The sequence below is a fragment of the Lynx canadensis genome, chromosome D1 (genome assembly GCF_007474595.2).
Source record: "Lynx canadensis isolate LIC74 chromosome D1, mLynCan4.pri.v2, whole genome shotgun sequence".
NCBI classification, from domain to species: Eukaryota; Metazoa; Chordata; class Mammalia; order Carnivora; family Felidae; genus Lynx; species Lynx canadensis.
The window spans coordinates 62450075-62468970 of record NC_044312.2 but is presented as its reverse complement, the minus strand read 5'-3'; the positions used below and the strand labels follow the sequence as shown (position 1 = coordinate 62468970).

The window sequence follows — 18896 nt, the reverse complement described above, 5'->3', positions numbered from 1 at the left end:
AGAATTCATAACTGGCAACAGGGAGAAATTAAGAAAAAAAATTGTTGCAAGTAAAAGATCAAAGCTAAGTAAATGTCTAGGAATATGGATAGGAGAGTACAAATTGTGAGAGAGGGACTTATACCCACATGTTTGTTTATATGCACTAATATTTTAAATATATAAGACAATTATGAGTACACCTAATACATGTTTAAGGGGTTGACTTCATGGACTGGGATCACTTAGAAGTAGAAAAACGATTTTTGTATATCCTACCACATTTGATTACTTTCCAAGTGCATGTATTATTTTAGCAGCAACAACAGAAAATACAATACCAAACATAAATAATATTCTCATTCACTTCTCTGTGAAAAAGAAAACTCAGAGAAAAATAAGGATTAAGGAGAACCATGCACATCTTTGGGGAGCTCTTTCTAGGAGCTCTTTTAAATACTTTTAATATTTTTATTTTTTATTTTATTCATTTTTAAGTTTTTATTTTAATTCCATTTAGTTAACATACACTTGAGAATATCTTTATTTTTTATTTTTTTAATGCTTATTTATTTTTGAAAGAGAGAGAGAGAGCACACGCGAGTGAGCATGTGTGGGGGAAGGGCAGAGAGAGAGAGGGAAACACAGAATCTGAAGCAGGCTCCAGGCTCTGAGCTGTCAGTGCAGAGCCCTACATGGGGATCGAACTCGTGACCGCAAGATCATGACCTGAGCTGAAGTCAGATGCTTAACTGACTGAGCTACCCAGGCACCCCAAGAATATTTTTAGACAATATCTGCCAAGGTTACCTGAGTTAGCTATAATTGTGGACATTTAATTATCATAATAAAGATAGAAAATTTTGTTATGAAAAGTTGGAAAATTAAAATAATAATTCTGTTGGATGGGCTCAAGGTATGAGCTCCCTATTAATCTCAAAACAAGCCCACAGCCTACTGTGAGGCCTCTGTCATGTGGACTGTTTCAGTAGGTAATCCCCATGCCACTTCCTAATGCCCTGGGTCACACTTTCAATTCAGGCACTGGTGCTGTGACCAGTTCCATGCAGGTGTAATCAGATAGTGGACATCAGGTCATACTCAGTACCTGGAGCTCCTTGCCATGGGCTTCCCCAACTTCATGGCATGGGACACCCAGGCACCAGCTATGCTGTCATGGGTACACAACCCAGAAGTAAAGGGGTTGAGGACAGGCACCCCACAGGAGCCACTGGGCAGAATCTTCTCTCTCAGGGAGGACAGTTCTGAAATGCATTTTCTAAGGCTCTTCAACTGGTCCACACAGGGTGGAAACCAGTCTGTGCTAGCCCTGTACAACTGGATAGAAAATCCCTGTACTGTCTTTTCTTCTTTCTTCATTTTACTCCACCTGTTTTGTGCACCCAGTCCCTGTGATCACTTTTCTAAATAAACTCCAATATGCAAGCTTTTATCATAGGCCCTGCTTTCTGGGGACACCAGGGTTACCTTCCCCAATGCTGAAAATTCTTCTGCCCCAATATCTGAGACTCCACTCAGAGACATTGCCTCCCTCATAGTTTCGGAGATACATTTTATTTATAAAACCATTATATAATCATTCATACAAATATTTATAATTTATTTATTTGACAGGACATCTCAAACCTCATGTTCTCTAAAACTTGAGATAAGGATAGTTAAGTGAAGTGGCCTATATTCAAATTCCAAATGCCTGATAGAAAGAAGAAAATGCTTTATATTTAACTAACATATCAAACGTATAAACATTTTTCTAGTTTTTCATGACTAGGTATCATTCTATAGATGTGAAAAGAAAACTAGGCAATTAACATGTGTGTCTCTGTCCCATTTACAGCAAGTCCACAAGAGACAAATCAAGGTCATCCTTCAGTAAAAACAATCAACCATAAATTAATACATTTGTGAAAAAGGAAAAAAGCCCAATGAGAAAGGCAGACACATTCAGGCATCCTTCTGGTGGCTTCTCTGACTTCCAGTTCCCCAAGTTTTCCTATTTTCAGCTGCTGCTGCCAGTGTCCCCTGCACATTCTCCCAAGATGTCTTGTGTTAAGGTGTTAGTAAATTTTTAGCCTATTATTTCATTAAAGAGACCACTCAGGGAACCTGAGTGGCTAAGTTGGTTAAGCAGCCAAATCTTAATTTTGGCTCACGTCATGATCTCACAGTTCATGAGACTGAGTTCCACATCAAGCTCTGTTCTGAGAATGTGGACCCTGCTTGGGAATCTCTCTCTCTCTCTCTCTCTCTCTCTCTCTCTCTCTCTCTCTCAATAAATAAATAAATAAATAAACTAAAAAAGTCTTTTCATGTTTACAGAACATTTCACCAAAACACAAAGGAAAAATATTACATCATGTAGACACCTTTCTATACCTCACATCCATTCAAATCAGATTGAAGAAAATCAGTCTCAGAACCCAGCAAAAACAAAGCCTCCTACTACCATAGCTCCTCAGGCTAATGGGCCCCTCGGACCTGTTCACTCTCTGCTATTTATTTGTCAGTTAGAATACTAATCATAAGACATTGTGCTGAGTCATTTAGTTTTGGTTTGAATTTTCTCTATGTTTTGTGGAGGATTAACTATCTGACCTTGGTCCTCTAACCAGACAGGCAGGACTCTTCCTCAAACCTACTGCTCCTATTTCTTCCATTCATAGAAAAGGCACTTCCTGTTCAATCCTCATTTTTTATCCGCCTCAAGCCTGTGCCCTTTATTTCAAGTTCTGAAATGTCCTAGCCCTTGGTATCCAACGGTTCAGCATGCTGGAAACATTTGTTATTATTTCTGACCGCAGGCACAACACTCTGGAGAAGGTTCATTTCTTTCCCTCCTGGTAAACTATTGTAAGACACTCACTTAAATAGTGGTCATGTGGCTTTAACCATAGGCATCATTTTTACTGAATTCTGCCTCATATATTAGTTATACAATATGATGAACAACACCAGAATCTTTCTGGTTTCAGCTTCATGAAATTTACAAGATTCACCACTATATCTACAATAACCTTCTAGAATGAGAAACGATATCCTCTGAATTAATGAATTCCCACACGTGGGCACAAGACCTGAACTCCACAGCTGCCATGAGTACCTGTTCAGGACGTCCTCCTGGGCACCCATAGAAATTGCCTTACAGAGGTCTGCATTCAAAGGTTTCCAGCATAAAATTGATTTTTGTAGCTATCACTATTAGGAGGGCATTCTCAGACATTTTCTTTGTGAGAGAATCTTGTCAAACAGTGAATTCATTCGGAGGAGCAGAACAGTTGACTCTGGGAGTTTCTACAAGTAGGAAATTAGGTCCAATGCTTGTAAACCTTTACGGTCAGGAGCTTCTCCTTTAACCTTTTCCTCTGAGAGCTGTCTGAGACTGGCAGCTCAGGTCTCCTGTGCATATTCCTTTGTTCTTCATGGAAATAACCAGTCTCTTACCCAAACGTAAGGTGAACTAGCAGAGAAAATAAAGCAGTGACTGTAAATATTAATTTACTCTTCCTTGTCCTTTCTCATTGCCCCCAATCTCCATCCCCCGTTTCCCCTGAAGCAAACAAATACAAATGCATGCTCACACCCACATAATTCTCGCTCATACGTGGTAAAGTTGTGGGCCAGTTATTTTTGCTCAATGTTGTCTCCATATGGAAGCATCCTAACTTATTTTCTATGCACTCTGTGTGTTTTGTTGAAAGTGCTTTTAAAAACATGATCAATATAACTTTCCCAACTGGCATGTCAAGAAAGGAGAGAATATGTCATTATTTTAACTTCATAGGGAACGATTCTTCCTTTAGACCTTTAGAGTTACTGAGAGCAAGGAGGTCTCCTGTGACATAGCCTCTCTGTCCAAGAGTGGGGCAGTCAATCTGCCCAATACGACATATCTCATCACTAGTCAATACTCCCAGGAACTGCCTCCACTAAACATTTTTTCCTCATACCCACTACTGCTGGATGATCAGACAGGCTTCTGACCATGGGTTATGGTTACAGGGTCCTTCTTCCAGCACCCGTATTTGGTCAGTTTGTCCCGAAACTCTTTGGTTTTCACTGCATAAATAATAGGATTGAGCATTGGAGGAACAAGGAAGTAGAGGTTCCCAAGAATGGTGTGCACATGGGGTGCAATTCCCCTACCAAAGCGGTGAGTGAGAAAAGAGAACAGCGAGGGAGTGTATGAGATAAGCATGACACAAATGTGTGTGGTGCAGGTGTTGACTGCTTTGTGATGGGCTTCCTTAGAAGACAGTCGCAGTACAGCCCGGATGATAAGCACATATGATGAAGCAATAGCTGAGATGTCCAGCCCAGCAACCAACAAGGCCACCACCAGACCATATATCCTGTTGACTGTGGTGTCCACACACACCATCTTCACCACAGCCATGTGCTCACAGTAGGTGGTGGGGATGACGTGATTTACACGAAAGGGCATCTTCTGGAGGAGGACAGGCATGGGCAGAATGAAAAGGATGGCTCTCACTAAACTCACCAGGCCAATGAGCCCAATGCGACTATTGGAAAGGATGGTGGCATAACGCAGAGGTTCACAGATGGCTACATAGCGGTCAAAGGCCATGGTCATCAGGATGGCTGACTGCAACGCTGATATGGAGTGGATGAAGAACATTTGGACCAGGCAGCCCACATAGCTGATCTCACTCTGGCCAAACCAGAAGATGCACAGCACCTTAGGAATGGTAGTAGTGGACATGCCCAGGTCTGTGAGGGCCAACATGCAGAGGAGAAGGAACATGGGTTTGTGCAGGGAGCGCTCGGTGCAGATGGTGAAGATGATGGTGCAGTTCCCAAGGATGGTGATGAAGTACATGGAAGAGAAGGGGACAGAGATCCATCTGTGCTTGTCCTCCATCCCAGGAATGCCTTGGAGAATGAAGAAAGGTGGGTGACCCAGGGACGCATTGCAAACGGTCATGGTGATTCTTTGGGGAAATACCTGAGAAGAACAATAAAAAAAAACTTCATGAGCCTCAAATTTCAAAAGAATCAATGTTTTCAAAATGGAAAACTCAAAAGGTGGAATGTGTAGACACTCAAAAATGATTCTGGAATCAAGCTAACATATGTCATGTAGTATAGTAGAATGCTGTCGTGTTAGAGTTATAATAATGTGATGTAACATCTGACAAATACATATTTCATTTTGAATGTGTTATTCATGATGAACTGAATCATTATTCACACAAGACATCATTTTCACAAAAATTATTATGTGTAATTTTGAATGTGTATCCATTTAGAGAATGTCACTTGAAGCCTGTGAGGCAAACCTGGATAGAAATACCAACCACTGTGACAGAGTATTCAAAACCACTCTCAGCTCACTTAAGATGAAATAAGTCCACAAAAGAGCTATTCAGTGAGGACCAGGAATGAAGCAAGTGACAGGGCTCTGGGAACCTGAGACCAGGATACCAGGATGGAAGTGCAAAGCCACCTCACCTGAACCACTTACCGGAATAGGAGGCAGGCAGAGTGTGGGAAGCTGGTCCTGGACACCTTCTTCAAATGTGTGTGTGTGAGTTTGTGTGGCTGTATGTTGCTATATCTACACATACATCCGTGTGGCTCGTGGGGAACACACTCTGTGCCCGGCATGTCTCCACTCATGACTCTTGGCACACACAATCCATGGTATGGCCCTTTAAGTAACCTAAGGAAAGTCCCCCTAGGTGCCCAGAATTAGCTCTTTGCTACTCCCTCCTTCCCAAATGCATACTCTCAAGGCACCACTGCTATTTTGGATAAACTTGACCCTGGAGGTTTCCCTAAGCTCCCAGGGGATGAGGCTGGTTGACCCTAGCAGTTCTGGGCATGTTCCAGTCTTTGGCAGTCCTGGAGGAGCCTGAGAGGAGACAGTGAAATTAAAGCTAAATCTGGAAGTAGAGGAGATCCTGGCCACTTGTGTTCCAAAGGCTCTGTTTCCCAGATATGTATAAGTGTGGGAAGCCAGTAGGACCTTACTCCATGACTGGGGTAGTCATGCTCCTGAAGGCATCAGAGGTACAGCCCCTGTTGTTGGATACCCTGGTAAAATGTTAGCAGCTCTAGCTCCATCTATCCTTATTGTCTTCCAGGTTTTTTACTCTAACGTGTTTCCTAGGCCAATGGCTTTACCCTAGATGTTCTCCCCAGGGTATTTTGTGAAATACCCTCTCATGTGTTATAGTATCCTCTCAACTTCTGGGTCCAGATATAGCATATGTCTTTCTCATTAAGTCAAAAGAAGAAAGTTTGTCCAAAACAATCTTCCACATCCATTGCAGAATGCACAAGACAGTACTAACCACTCTCAAAGTCATGAAAGACCATTCATAAGTCGACTCAGATGGCTGGATTCTAAATTGTGATGTCCAAATGGTTCTGCAAGTTGTGCCTACAGGACAGGTCCTGTAGGGAGACTTGTTCAAAGTCAGGTGTCAGCAGAAGGAAAGCAGGGGCTGAGGGAAGGAGTGGCAGAATGAAGAGCCTGGAACAATCAATACATCAACAGAAAGAATCATCAACAAATGTAGACAAGCATGGGGTACCTGCTCATAGTCATATCCACACAGCCTTCCCTGCAGAAAGCTGTGCTCTGGTACCACATCAGAATCCTGCATCAGTCATTCTTTTTTTTCTGTCCCTGCGAGATCCTGATGGATGATAATGACAGGTAGCAACCAGAAAGAATCCTTTCTTCCTAGCCTTGCTTTCTCACTTTTACATCTATGGTCCGGTGAATTCCCTGCATAGAACTTCTTTTTTTTTAATTATTATTTTTTTTAATTTTTTAAAATATTTATTTATTTTTGACAGAGAGAGAGAGAGAGAGAGCATGATAGGGGCAGGGGCAGAGAGAGGGAGACACAGATCTGAAGCAGGCTCCAGGCTGTGAGCTGTCAGCACAGAGCCTGAAACGGGGCTCAGACTCACAGACCATGAGATCATGACCTGAGCCGAAGTGGGACGCTCAACCGACTGAGCCACCCAGGCACCCCTCTGCATAGAACTTCTAAAGAATCTCTTCTTGTAGAGTGTCCCCAAAGTCCTATCAAGTGCTGCCATAGTACTGCACAGAATCCTCGACCTGTCACAACTTTTAAGCTTGTTCTTTGGATAATCACACTACTCATGGAGAATGGTGCTGGTCGGAATTCTCCACAAATCCTGTATCCTGATCTCTAGCACCATGTTTGGCATTAATGGTCGGATTAGAAGAGTCAAATAAATGAATAAGTTAATGATAAATGAACCAAATAAGTTCTTTCTTGGGATTCCTGGGTGCTTTGTCGTTTCAGCGTCCAACTTCAGTTCAGGTCATGATCTCACGGTTCATGAGTTCAAGCCCCTGCGTTGGGCCCTGTGCTGAGAGTCCAGAGTCTAGAGCCTGCTTCAGATTCTGTGTCTCCCTCTCTCTCTCTCTCTCTGCCCTTCCCCTGCTCATGCTCTATCTCTGTCTCTCTCTCTCAAAAAAGGAATAAACAATAAAAAAATTTTAAGTTCTTTTAAATAGGAACTAATTATGTATCCTAGCTTATGAGATCTTACATGGTTTGTTTTCTTGCGTTAATAAAAACCAATAACCAACAATATTTGAAGGCCATGCTTTTTCCATCAATGAATTCATAAAATCAAGGCCAATCCAAACAAACTTCAATGATTCATTATTAGAATCTTGACAAAATAATTCTGAAATTGAAGTGGAAGAACAAATCATTGAAAATGATATAACCAGGGACCCCTGCCCTACTAGAATTTAAAATGTATCATAAAATGTTGCAAAAAATGAAGCTAATTTCAGGAAAAGACAGCTTATTTGAGCAGAATAGCATCATTACAAATGCCCAAGTATATATGCCTTATATTATACAATAAAGACAATAACTTAAAACAGTGGAGAAAAGATAAATATTAAATAATATAATTATACAAAAATAAATAAATCTGTATATCTCACATCACTCAGGATGCATAATACATAACCAGAAGTCTTCAGTTCCTGGATGGTGATCTCTAGACCTCTGGAATGTCCTGTCTTACAAAAGGGTCTCCAATTTGCCTGGTGGCTTTGGCCACTGGACAGTCTATCAGTGTGATTTACGATGAGGGTTTTGGGTCACATCATATCAGTTCTGACCTCAACAATAGCTGAAGACTAGAGGTATAGCTTGACTTCCTGGAGGGACAGGAGAATAAAAGCCACCACATGAGCAATATGTAATCAAGCCCCAACAACAATTCTGGACACCAAATACTCAAATGAGCATCCCTGGTTGGCAGTAACACTGTGTAGTCACATATGGTGACCAAGAGGAGCTAACACCCATCCATGACTCCACAGGGAAAGGACAACCAGAAACTTCACACTTTGAACGCTTACTGTACTCTGCTCAATGCATCTCCTACTTCTGCTATTTTAATCTGTATCTTTTTGTTATAATAAAACTTTAATTCTGAGTATAGTGCTTTTCTGAATTTTGTAAATTTGTCTAATACATCATTAAACACAATGGTGATTGTGATGACCCCCCCCAAGTTTATAGCCAGCTATAAAATTGTGGAGGTCCTGGGACCCCTGAGTTCATTGGAAGCATCTGAAGTAAGGGTGGTCTCCTGGGGACTTTTCTCTCAGACCTTACAGTTTGACCAATGGAAGGTAATTCTAAGCATTGGGTAGAGATGGATTTTCTGTTTTATTAGATTGTTATTAATCATATAGAAAATTGTTTAAGTTAGACATTGTTCCAGCTTGATTAGGCTGTTGTATAGCAAATCACTCCAGACTTAGTAGCTTAAACCAACATTATTTTGCTCACAAATGTGGAATTTTAGTCAGTGCTCAGTAAAGACAGCTTGTTTCTCTTCTAGGAGCTGGTGAGGACATCTTGACTACTGGCTCTACTTAACATCAGAGAAGGTGCTGGAATCATCTGGTACTGGCTTACTCCAGGGTGTGGGGCTGGGCCAGGAGAATTTAATAGCTAAAGGCTGGAACAGCCAGGAATCCTCATTAATCTCTCTTCATCTCTAGATGATATCATGGCAATTTCAAGAAAATTGGAATACTTACATGTGAATGAAAGAAAAGAAATAACCAGAAGGAGGGGAGAAGGAGGGCAAAGGTGAAAGGGCAGTGGAAAGGAGAGAGACAAGTCTGTATTTCTTTCCACAACCTGGCTTCAGAAGTAAGTCATATTCTATCACTTCCAACATATTCTTGTTACTGGAAGTGAGTCACTAAAGCCAGCTTTATGTGAAGGGAACATAGCTTGTATCTTTCATTGGAGTGTCAATATCATTTCATAAGAAGAGCATGCAGAATAGGATACATTGGTGTAATTATGTTTTTATCATATGCCATGGACATCATTAAATTTAAATTTTTTTTCTAAGGTGAATTGGATACATAGTTATGAATATTTAGATATATATACACAGAGATTATGATATTCCCAATCCTGATTCAAACCATCTCCCTGATTCTTTGGTTTATTAAAGTATAATTCACATAAAAAACTGAGGGTTGATGGGGGGGCCATGGGGGAGAAGGGAAAATGGGTGATGGGCTTTGAGGAGGTCACTTGTTGGGATTAGCAATGGGTATTGTATGCAAGTGATGAATCACAGTAATCCAAAACCAAGAGCACACTGTATACACTGTATGCTAGCCAACTTGACAATAAATTATATTTTTTAAAAAGTATAACTAACATACAATGTTATATATATTCCTTTCAGGTGTACAATATAATGATTCAACAATTCTATATATTTCTCAGTGCTCATCAAGATAAGTGTACTCTTAATCCTCTTTAGCTGCTTCACCCTTCCCCCACCACCTCCCCTCTAGAAACCAGCAGGTTGTTCTCTGTATTTAAGAGCATGTTTTTTTTTTATGTCACCTTGTTCATTTATTTTTGTTTCTTAAATTCCACATATGAGTAAAACAATGTGGTATTTGTCTTTCTCTTATTGACTTATTTCATTTAACATAATACCCTCTAGGTCCATCCATGTTGTTGCAAATGGCAAGATTTCATTCTTTTTTATGACTGAGTAATATTTCATTATATACATATCTATATATATCTATATCTATCTATCTATCTGTCTATCTATATATACACACACACATCTTCTTTATCCATTCATCTATGGGTGGATATTTGGGTTGCTCCCATATCTTGGCTAAAGTAAATAATGTTGCAATAAACATTTTCAAATTACTGTGTCTGCTTTTTAGGGGGTAAGTATCCAATAGTAGAATTATTGAATTGTATAGTACTTCTATTTTTAATTTTTGAGGAATGTCTATACTGTATTCCACTGTGCTACACCAATTTGCATTCCCACCAATAGAGCAAGAGGGTTCTTTTTTGTCCACATCCTGGCCAAAACTTGATATTTCTTCTTCTTTTTTTTTTTTTTTTTTATTTTAGCCATTCTGACAGTTGTGAGCGAATATCTCATTGTAGCTTTGATTTGCATTTCCCTGATGATAGTGATGTTGAACATCTTTTCATGTATCTGTTTGCTATGTGGACGTCTTTGACAAAAGGCCTATTCAGGTCCTCTGCTTATTTTAATTGAATTATTTGCTTTTTTGGTATTGAGATGTTGTGAGAAATAATCCTACTGGCCCAATGAAAGAAGGGATGAAGAAACTCCGAGCACAGTGAAGCGAGGCTCTAATTAACATTCTTGCAAGAGTGGGTGTCTGATGGAAAGGCACACTCAGGAAGGTTACAGCAGGCAATTAATCTTCTAGCGTGAAGTCCCTCCCCTGATTCCTCTTTGGCCGAGTACTACAGAGGTTACAGTGTTACTCAGAAGTCACCTATGCCCATGTATGGCCAAAAAGTAGTCTGATTGGAACAAATATACATTCCTTGAGGTGACACAGAGACTTCAGTTCTTTGGTGCATGCTCATTGCAAAGCCCACAAAAAGGAGAAGGGAAGAAGAATCAGGAAGTGAAGTGTCTAAAGGTTTGGGACTCCACTGTGGGAAGAGGAGGGGTTCATACATATTTCCAATAGTTTGTAAACCTATTGTTAACTAGATAGCACAGCTTTTCTTTGGTATTTCTGAGAATCATCTCACTTACTTTTCACAACTCTATAAGTTCTTTACATAATCAAGGAAGTGAAAGACCTTTCCTCTGAAAACTATAAAAAATTGATGAAAGGAATTGATAACACAAACAAATGGAAAAATATTCCATACTCATGGGTTAGAAGAATTAATATTGTTAAACTGTCCATAAGACCCCAAGCATTCTACAATTTAATGCAATCCACATCCAAACACCAACATTTTTTTCACAGAACTAGAATAAGTAATCCTAAAACTTGCATGGAACTACAAAAGACCCTAAATCACTAAAGCAATCTTTAAAAAGAACAAAAGCTGGAGGTATCACAATCCGATTTCAAGATAGATTACAAATCTGTAGTAATCAAAACAGTATGGTACTGGCACAAAAACAGACACATAGATCAATAGAACATAAGAGAGAGTCCAGAAATAAACCCATGATTATATTGTGATAGAGGTAGAGCCCCTCCCTAAGGAATGTGATGGAGGCCTTCTCAGAACAAAGAAAGGCAAAGTGGCCCAATCAACTCCTATACACATATGCATAACTCTAACACAACTCTGTAACTTGGACTGTATCCAATCAGACTATATGTGTCACCATATATGGGAGACAAAGAAGTAGAAATTGCATAAAAGCCTATACCCTGCTCTGCTCAGCGCTCAGCCTTTTGAGTTTTAGCCCACTGAATCCCTGCTAGCGTGAATAAAGCTGCTTCCTGGGAAGAAAGGCCTCAATGTCCCGTCCCTCTGTGCGAGAATCCTTCTACAATATGGCCAATCTACAACAATGGAAGCAAGAATATACAATGGGTAAAGATGGTATCTTCAACAAATGTTGCTGGGAAAACTGGATAGCTACATGCAAAAGAATGAAACTAGGACCATCCTCTTACACCATATACAAACTAAACTCAAGATGGTTTAAAGACCTAAATAGGAGACCTGAAACCATAAAACTCCTAGAAGATCACATATGATGAGGTTTTGGGGTGATGGTGAGGTTCATGGGTTTTGGAACTGATGGCCAAAAAAGAATTCTTGAAGACATCTTTGGTGCAAAAAGGTGATTTTATTAAAACACAGGGACAGGACCTAGGGCAGGAAGAGCTGCACTGGGGTTGTGCAGAATGACTGGTTATATACTCTGGACTTGGAGAGAAGTTTCCAAAGAGGCTTTTATATGCTAAAGACTCACAGATTACTGAAGGCCTGACTATTATCAAGCTAAGTTTGTTTTTCCCTCTAGCAAAGCATTAACATTAAGACAGTGGGGAGTTCCTGGAGAAATGTTAAACTCTGTATTTGCCTCAAGTATTTGTCAATGGGCTACAGGTTATAAGGAAATTTAATTTTACCTGCCATTTCCTTCTTGCCTTTGTTCCCCATATCACTATGGAGAGGTGATGTGGGGCTCCAGGAAATAGAGTCTATAGGTTTTTGGAGATTAGACTATTGATAAGATTTTCTTTTTCTTGTAATTTACTAAGATATTTGTAAACTGATGGAGACTCTATCAGTTTAACCATTTATTTTCTGTCCTTTCCTTTGTCCTTGGGCAGCCAGGAGTGCCTGAGGAATGTCACACATATCCCACACATATCCCACCTGGGATGGGGGGTATGCTAGGTTGTATTTTGCCCTCAGCTTGCCTTATGGTCCCCCATCACATCAGTAATTTCTCTGACATAGAGAGTAGAAACATTTTTCTAGATAGGTTTCCTCAGTCAAGGGAAGCAAATGCAAAAAAAAAAAAAAAAAGTGGGACTTCTGTGGAGTTATTTCTAGAGAGTGTATTGTAAGCCCTGGGAAGGAGAATGGGGTAATTGCTGAAACATCAGCCATGTTCTGGTCTCAAGGCTGTCGAATGTGATAGCATTATGAGAACAGAGCTCCATGATCCCCCAGGAGCCGGTTAAGAAACAGACCTGCCTGGTAGTCTTTGAAACTGCACATCTTCCCTCCACGCTTTCACGTAAACACCAGATGTGTGTCTGGTTGATATCTGGAGGCTCTTTGTGTTTTCTTTCCATGCTTTGACATTCTTTGATATCTATATCTTACGCAACATAAAATAAAGACTGTGCAGACCCCTGTTGCTGCTGCTTTCTTGCAGAGGCAGCCCTGTATGTCCGCTTAGTCTGGTGTCTCAGAACTTTTTCTTGAGCGCATGGCAACAGACGACATCAATCCAAAATCTTCTGCACAGCAAAGGAAACCATCAACAAAACAAAAAGGCAACCTGCTGAATAGGGGAAGATATTTGCAAATGATATACCCAGTAAGGAGTTAATACCCTTGATTCTTTTAAAAAATAATGTAGCACAAGCATAATTTACAAACCTAATAAGAATTTGTGATGGTTAATTTTATATGTCAACTTGACTGGGATAAGGGATGCCTCAGTAGCTAGTAAAACATTATCTGTGGGACGTCTGTGAGAGTGTTTCAGAGGTGGGGGTGAGATTATCATTTGAACCAGTGGACTAAGTAAGGATAATAGTCACCAATGTGGGTGGGCAACATCCAATCCATCGAGGGACTGAACAGAACAAAAAGTCAGAGAAAAGGTGAATTTGCTCTCTTTGCTTGAGTTTGGACATCGGTTTTCTTCCCTTGAACATCAGCATCCCTAGTTCTCAGGTCTCAGATCTCATACTGACCCTCACACCATTGGCTCCTTGGTTTTCAAGCCTTCATTCTCAGGCTGAATTACACCACTGGCTTTCCCAGGTCTCCACTTTACAGACAGAAGATTGTGGGACTTCACAGTCTCTAAAATTGTAGGAACAAATTTTTTTTAAGTAGACTTCATGCCCAGCATAGAACCTAACACAGGACTTGAACTTATGACCCCGAGATCTAGATCTGAGCTGAGATCAAGAGTCAGATGCTCAACTGCCTGAATCACCCAGGTGCCCCAATTTTTTTTAACTTAACTTCTCTCCCTACAGCATGAGTTTCCTAAAGTCACACACTGTGCCTTATTCGCCTGTGAAATTCAATGCCCATTATACCTAGTACATAATTTATTCCACAATAAATCTCCTCTTTTATCATCTATGTATCTATCTATGTATCTATCTATCTACCTCTGTTATCATCTATCATCTATCTACCTCCTATCAGTCCTATTTCCCTGGAAAGCCTGACTAATACAAAATTCTGTAGAGAAGCCTTACTCAATGCTCTAATATAAGCTGCACAAAAGTTAGCCATTGGAGGAAATTTTGATGTGCACAAGATTTTTCATTTATAATGCACCTTAAAAAAAAGGTAACAAACCTCAGCTCCTAGGGAAGGTAAGCCTGTGCTAGGGCATGAAGGCCAGCTATTTGGAGAAAGATACTTGTCAAGCCTGAGTAACCTGGGTTACCCTGGTGAGGATCAGCAGGAAACTCTGTGTCCTGGGAATTCGTATATACCCAAAGCATTATTGACTAAATGAGGTTAAACAAAAGGTCAGGCTACCTCTCCATAGTAGTCCACAAAATAATTTACATAGCAGTCATCTCCATCTGTTTAAATCTGATGCCAGATACAGAGGAACCTGGGCTACCATGGCCATCTTTGGTCTTGCATTGACACTCTTATTACAAACACTCTTGGTCTAAGAAAGTGCTGACAATCAATCAATTAATCAATCAGTGGTGTGTGTGTGTGTGTGTGTGTGTGTGTGTGTGTGTGTGTGATTCTCAATTTCTTGAAGCTATAAGTAAGTGGATCTTTTTTTATCACTTTTCCTCTTTCCAGCCCTGAGTTTTCTGTACATAGAGTAATTTACTGGTTCTTACTATCAAAAGTACTACAATGCCTCCTTACCTTTTCCTAGGAAGATTCAAAACCTATAGGCCAATTAATGAGCCACATAATAGCCTTACAGGAAAATAGTCTTCTGTAGATTGAGCAAGTATAAATGTGTTGTTCTAAATACTTCAGAAACTTTCAGATAATACATGATACTGGTTTGCTAGAATTAGCAGAAACAGAAACCTCTAGTCCAAGGATAAGATGTACTAGAGAAGATGAAAGATTAATTATAAAACTTTTCCCATTGGTCCTTGGGGTATATAGAGAGTCTAGCTACCTCCTTCCCATAAAAAAGCCAAATATTCTTAGGCGGATTTGTTTGGTATTGATGCCATAGACCAGGGGGTTAAGAACAGGGGGCACGAGGAGATAGAGATTTGCAAGTACAATGTGGACATGAGGAGGTACTTGGTGGCCAAAGCGGTGGGTGAAAAATGAAAAGAAGGCAGGTACATAGAAAACCAGAATCACACAAATATGGGCTCCACAAGTGCTAAATGCTCGGAATTGGGCATCCTTGGAGGGCAGGCGCAGCACAGCCCGCAGGATCAAGCCGTAGGAGGTGGTGATGAGGACCACATCCATGCCAGTGACTGAAAGTGCCACAGTGAGTCCATAAATGGTGTTGGGCTTGATGCTGGCACAGGCGAGCTTGGCAATGCCCATGTGCTCACAGTAAGTGTGGGGGATGATGTGGTGTCCACAGAAGGGTAAACGTTTGATGAGGATGACAAAGGGGAAAACAAAGAGAAGGCCACGGACCACACATGCCAGACCAATCTTCCCAATCAGTGTGGCATTGAGGATGGATGTATAATGAAGTGGATGGCAGATAGCCACATAGCGGTCAAAAGCCATGGCCAGTAGAACAGCCGACTCTGTGGCAAAAATGGTGTGAACAAAAAACATCTGGGTGAGGCAGCCTTGGTAGGAAATTATGTGGGACCTAAACCAAAATATTGTTAACATTTTGGGCAATGTGGTCGAACAGAGAATCAGGTCAGTGATAGAAAGCAGGCACAGGAAGAGGTACATTGGCTCATGTAGAGTTCTATTTGTCATGACGATGTAGAGGATGGTGCCATTGCCAACCAGAGCAAGGATATACATGGAGCAGAAGGGGATGGCAGCCCACACATGCTGATCTTGCATTCCAGGGATTCCAAGTAGAATAAATGTGGAAGGATGAAAGGCAGTGTTATTGATGACAGATGTGGACAGCATAATGATGAAGAGAACACAAGGCTTTATCTTCCTAAAAGTGGTTAGAAAATGAAATCAAGTCATCCTCGATGTCATTTATTCCCCCCACATATCCATTCAGTTTCTTGCCTCTCTTTCATTCCCATCAATTCGACTCCACTTCATGCTTTTCTCATTTCTTTCCTGGGGTATTAAAATAGCTCTGTAACTAATATGCCTACTTCTAGGATTTGCATCTTCCAGTGAAACCTCCACATTGCTGTAGAAATATTCTATCATGTGAAAATAATCAACAATAATACAAATATAACCTTTCTTAGTGTATGCTGTTCAGAATATCTTGTATTACCTTCCTCTGGTCTACCCTCCACCACTTTCCATCATGTTCTTGGTCCTGGGACACTGGACTACATCCAGAGACTTCCCTGCTCTCTCACTTCTGGTTGGATTTGACTATAGGAAACAGCAACAAAGGATTAAAGGCAGGTCAGGATTTTTTTTTTTTCCTTTAGCTCCCTCCCGGCAGGGTTGCTGCAAACTGGCTTTATCTCCCTCTGGATTTGGTTTCTTCTTCTAACCATGTCCTCCTCTCAGTACAAAGGACTGTAATAGTGCCCACGGTCACTAATCCAGGAACTTCACAAGACTTTGTGATTTCCCTACACTTACCCACATCTTTGAAAATGGTTTCTGTATTTCACTGTCTTGAGATGTCCTAATGTAGGTGTGTGCTGCATTTCCTGCTAGGATCTTGATATGATGTGCAAAGCTCTTCTTGCTTCTGTTCTTGCTCTTGCTCACCTATCTCATATTATTTACCATCACACTCCATCACGTATTTCATGTTCCAGCCATATCTGAGTGTTTCAAAATGTCCAAAAGCATGCTTAATCACATCTGCATGCTTTTTCATACACTGCTTTCTTGGGGGGCACAGAATAGCTATTCCCATTGGTCACCTGGAAAGCTACTAATAGTCATTCAAAACCCACATGAGGGGTCCCTGGATGGCTCCTTCAGTTAAGCGTCCAACTTCGGCTCAGGTCAGGATCTCACGGATAATGAGTTCGAGCCCCACATCGGGCTCTGTGCTGACAGCTCAGAGCCTGAAGCCTGCTTTGGATTCCATGTCTCCCTCCCTCTCTCTGCGCCTTCCCCACTTGTGCTCTGTCTCTCTGTCTCTCTCTCTCAAAAATAAATAAACATTGAAAAAAATTAAAAAAAAAACATGAATATGTTGAAGCCCTTCTAGGGTCCTTGCTGCTGTGTTAAGGGCATCATACATCTTCAGCATACCTCCCTTAGGAAATATAAACTGTTCTATAATTATGTGTATGTCTCTTGCCCCATTACGCTATGAAAATTGCATCTCATTTTTTTCTCTACAACCAGCATTAATGCTTTATATACACAGGACCAATAAATAATGTTTAATAGGCAAATAGATAAAGGATTGAACCCAGCAAATGAGTTTTTTAACAGACTTTTATAAGTGACCGTGTCTGAAGAATGGCATATCTTCTTGCAAGTCTTCCTTATGAATCAGACGAGATCTTCCCTCACCAGATCTATGATCCCCATCATGTTCTTTTCACTCAATATACTGCAAGACACGATCTTATTTAGCTCTTCAGTACATATGTAGTCTAACCTAATGTATCTATATAATAAATTTTTATCTCTTTTCTTGATTGGCCACGTGATTCAGTTGGATTATAAAATATATTGCCTTAGTCTGTTTTGTCTGCTTTACAGTATGAGCTCTGATATGATCAGTCAGACCAGAAGCACACAAGTATGTGTTCCCCAAAGTCTCCAAGTGAAGCACGCCATCGGAAGGGAAGTAGAAAGTCAGAGACCAGGGGTTTACAGGTGAGGTAAATCAGGGAAGGTTTCTGGCAGTGACTGGGCCATAAATTGAGATTATGCCAATAGGTAAGGAGAAAAGAGTAAAAGAGGCATCTTTCACTGGAGACATCTCACCATGAGAGATCCTTGTAGGTGAAGTCAAAGTCATCATTCTTACCTTATTGAATTCGAGTCTCAAAGACCCTCTTTTTTAGAAGGGACATTAACATTAATTTCATCCAATTGTTCTCACCTCAAAAGAATTTTAGAATGTGGAAACACCTAAGATAAGATAAAAAAGTTTTGTAATAATTAAAAAGAATATCCTTCCTTCAATCCCCTATTCACATCCACCTGTATTATTAAAAGACCAACTAATTTTGTTTGTTTTATTAATTGCAATATGCATTTCTTGTATGCTACTGCAAGTTTATTACTTCGTGCTAACAATTACTACAGCTATAAATTGTATAGGTTATAATGTTATTATAAGTTTTAATTACTAATGAAATTGTTATTTTGCTTAAATTTTTAAGCCATAAAAGAGAATTTACCACGATTCTATTGTAATTTTTTATACCCTTAAAAATTCAATAATCAAATTATAATGGCAAGTGACTATAAATATTTCAAAGTCCATCTTAGAAGGTATAAATATTTTATTTTTTTACTTCTATCCTGGAAATACCTGTGGTTTTTAAACCATAGGAATATGATCTTATCATCTATTTGAGAAATTAGTTACAAAGCATGTATAATTTAATAATGCTATGATGCTTGGCTCCCAAATGTAATATCCTGAAATGTGGTCACTTAGAAGTTGCTTGTACAAGTCTAGTGACAGAAAGCCTATACTCTCTTGAGGAAACCATTTTCCATTTCAGACCCTCCAAGTCTGAGACAACTTATCCTTTCCTTAGGTCAATGTCT

At 40.1% G+C, this 18896-nt stretch overlaps 2 protein-coding genes across 2 annotated transcripts; both read right to left on the bottom strand.

Moving 5' to 3' along the window:
* Positions 1-3964: 3964 nt before the first annotated feature.
* Positions 3965-4942, bottom strand: LOC115524919 (putative olfactory receptor 52P1). Its single transcript, XM_030331698.1, has one exon. It carries the CDS (start codon positions 4940-4942, stop codon positions 3965-3967), a length of 978 nt encoding a protein of 325 aa, XP_030187558.1.
* Positions 4943-15188: 10246 nt separating this feature from the next.
* Positions 15189-16139, bottom strand: LOC115526033 (olfactory receptor 52D1-like). Its single transcript, XM_030333491.1, has one exon. It carries the CDS (start codon positions 16137-16139, stop codon positions 15189-15191), a length of 951 nt encoding a protein of 316 aa, XP_030189351.1.
* Positions 16140-18896: the final 2757 nt, after the last annotated feature.

What these genes read in the sequence shown, in the direction of transcription:
- LOC115526033 (XM_030333491.1), bottom strand. Translation starts at nt 16,139, where the DNA reads ATGCTGTCCACATCTGTCATCAATAACACTGCCTTTCATCCTTCCACA.
- LOC115524919 (XM_030331698.1), bottom strand. Translation starts at nt 4,942, where the DNA reads ATGACCGTTTGCAATGCGTCCCTGGGTCACCCACCTTTCTTCATTCTC.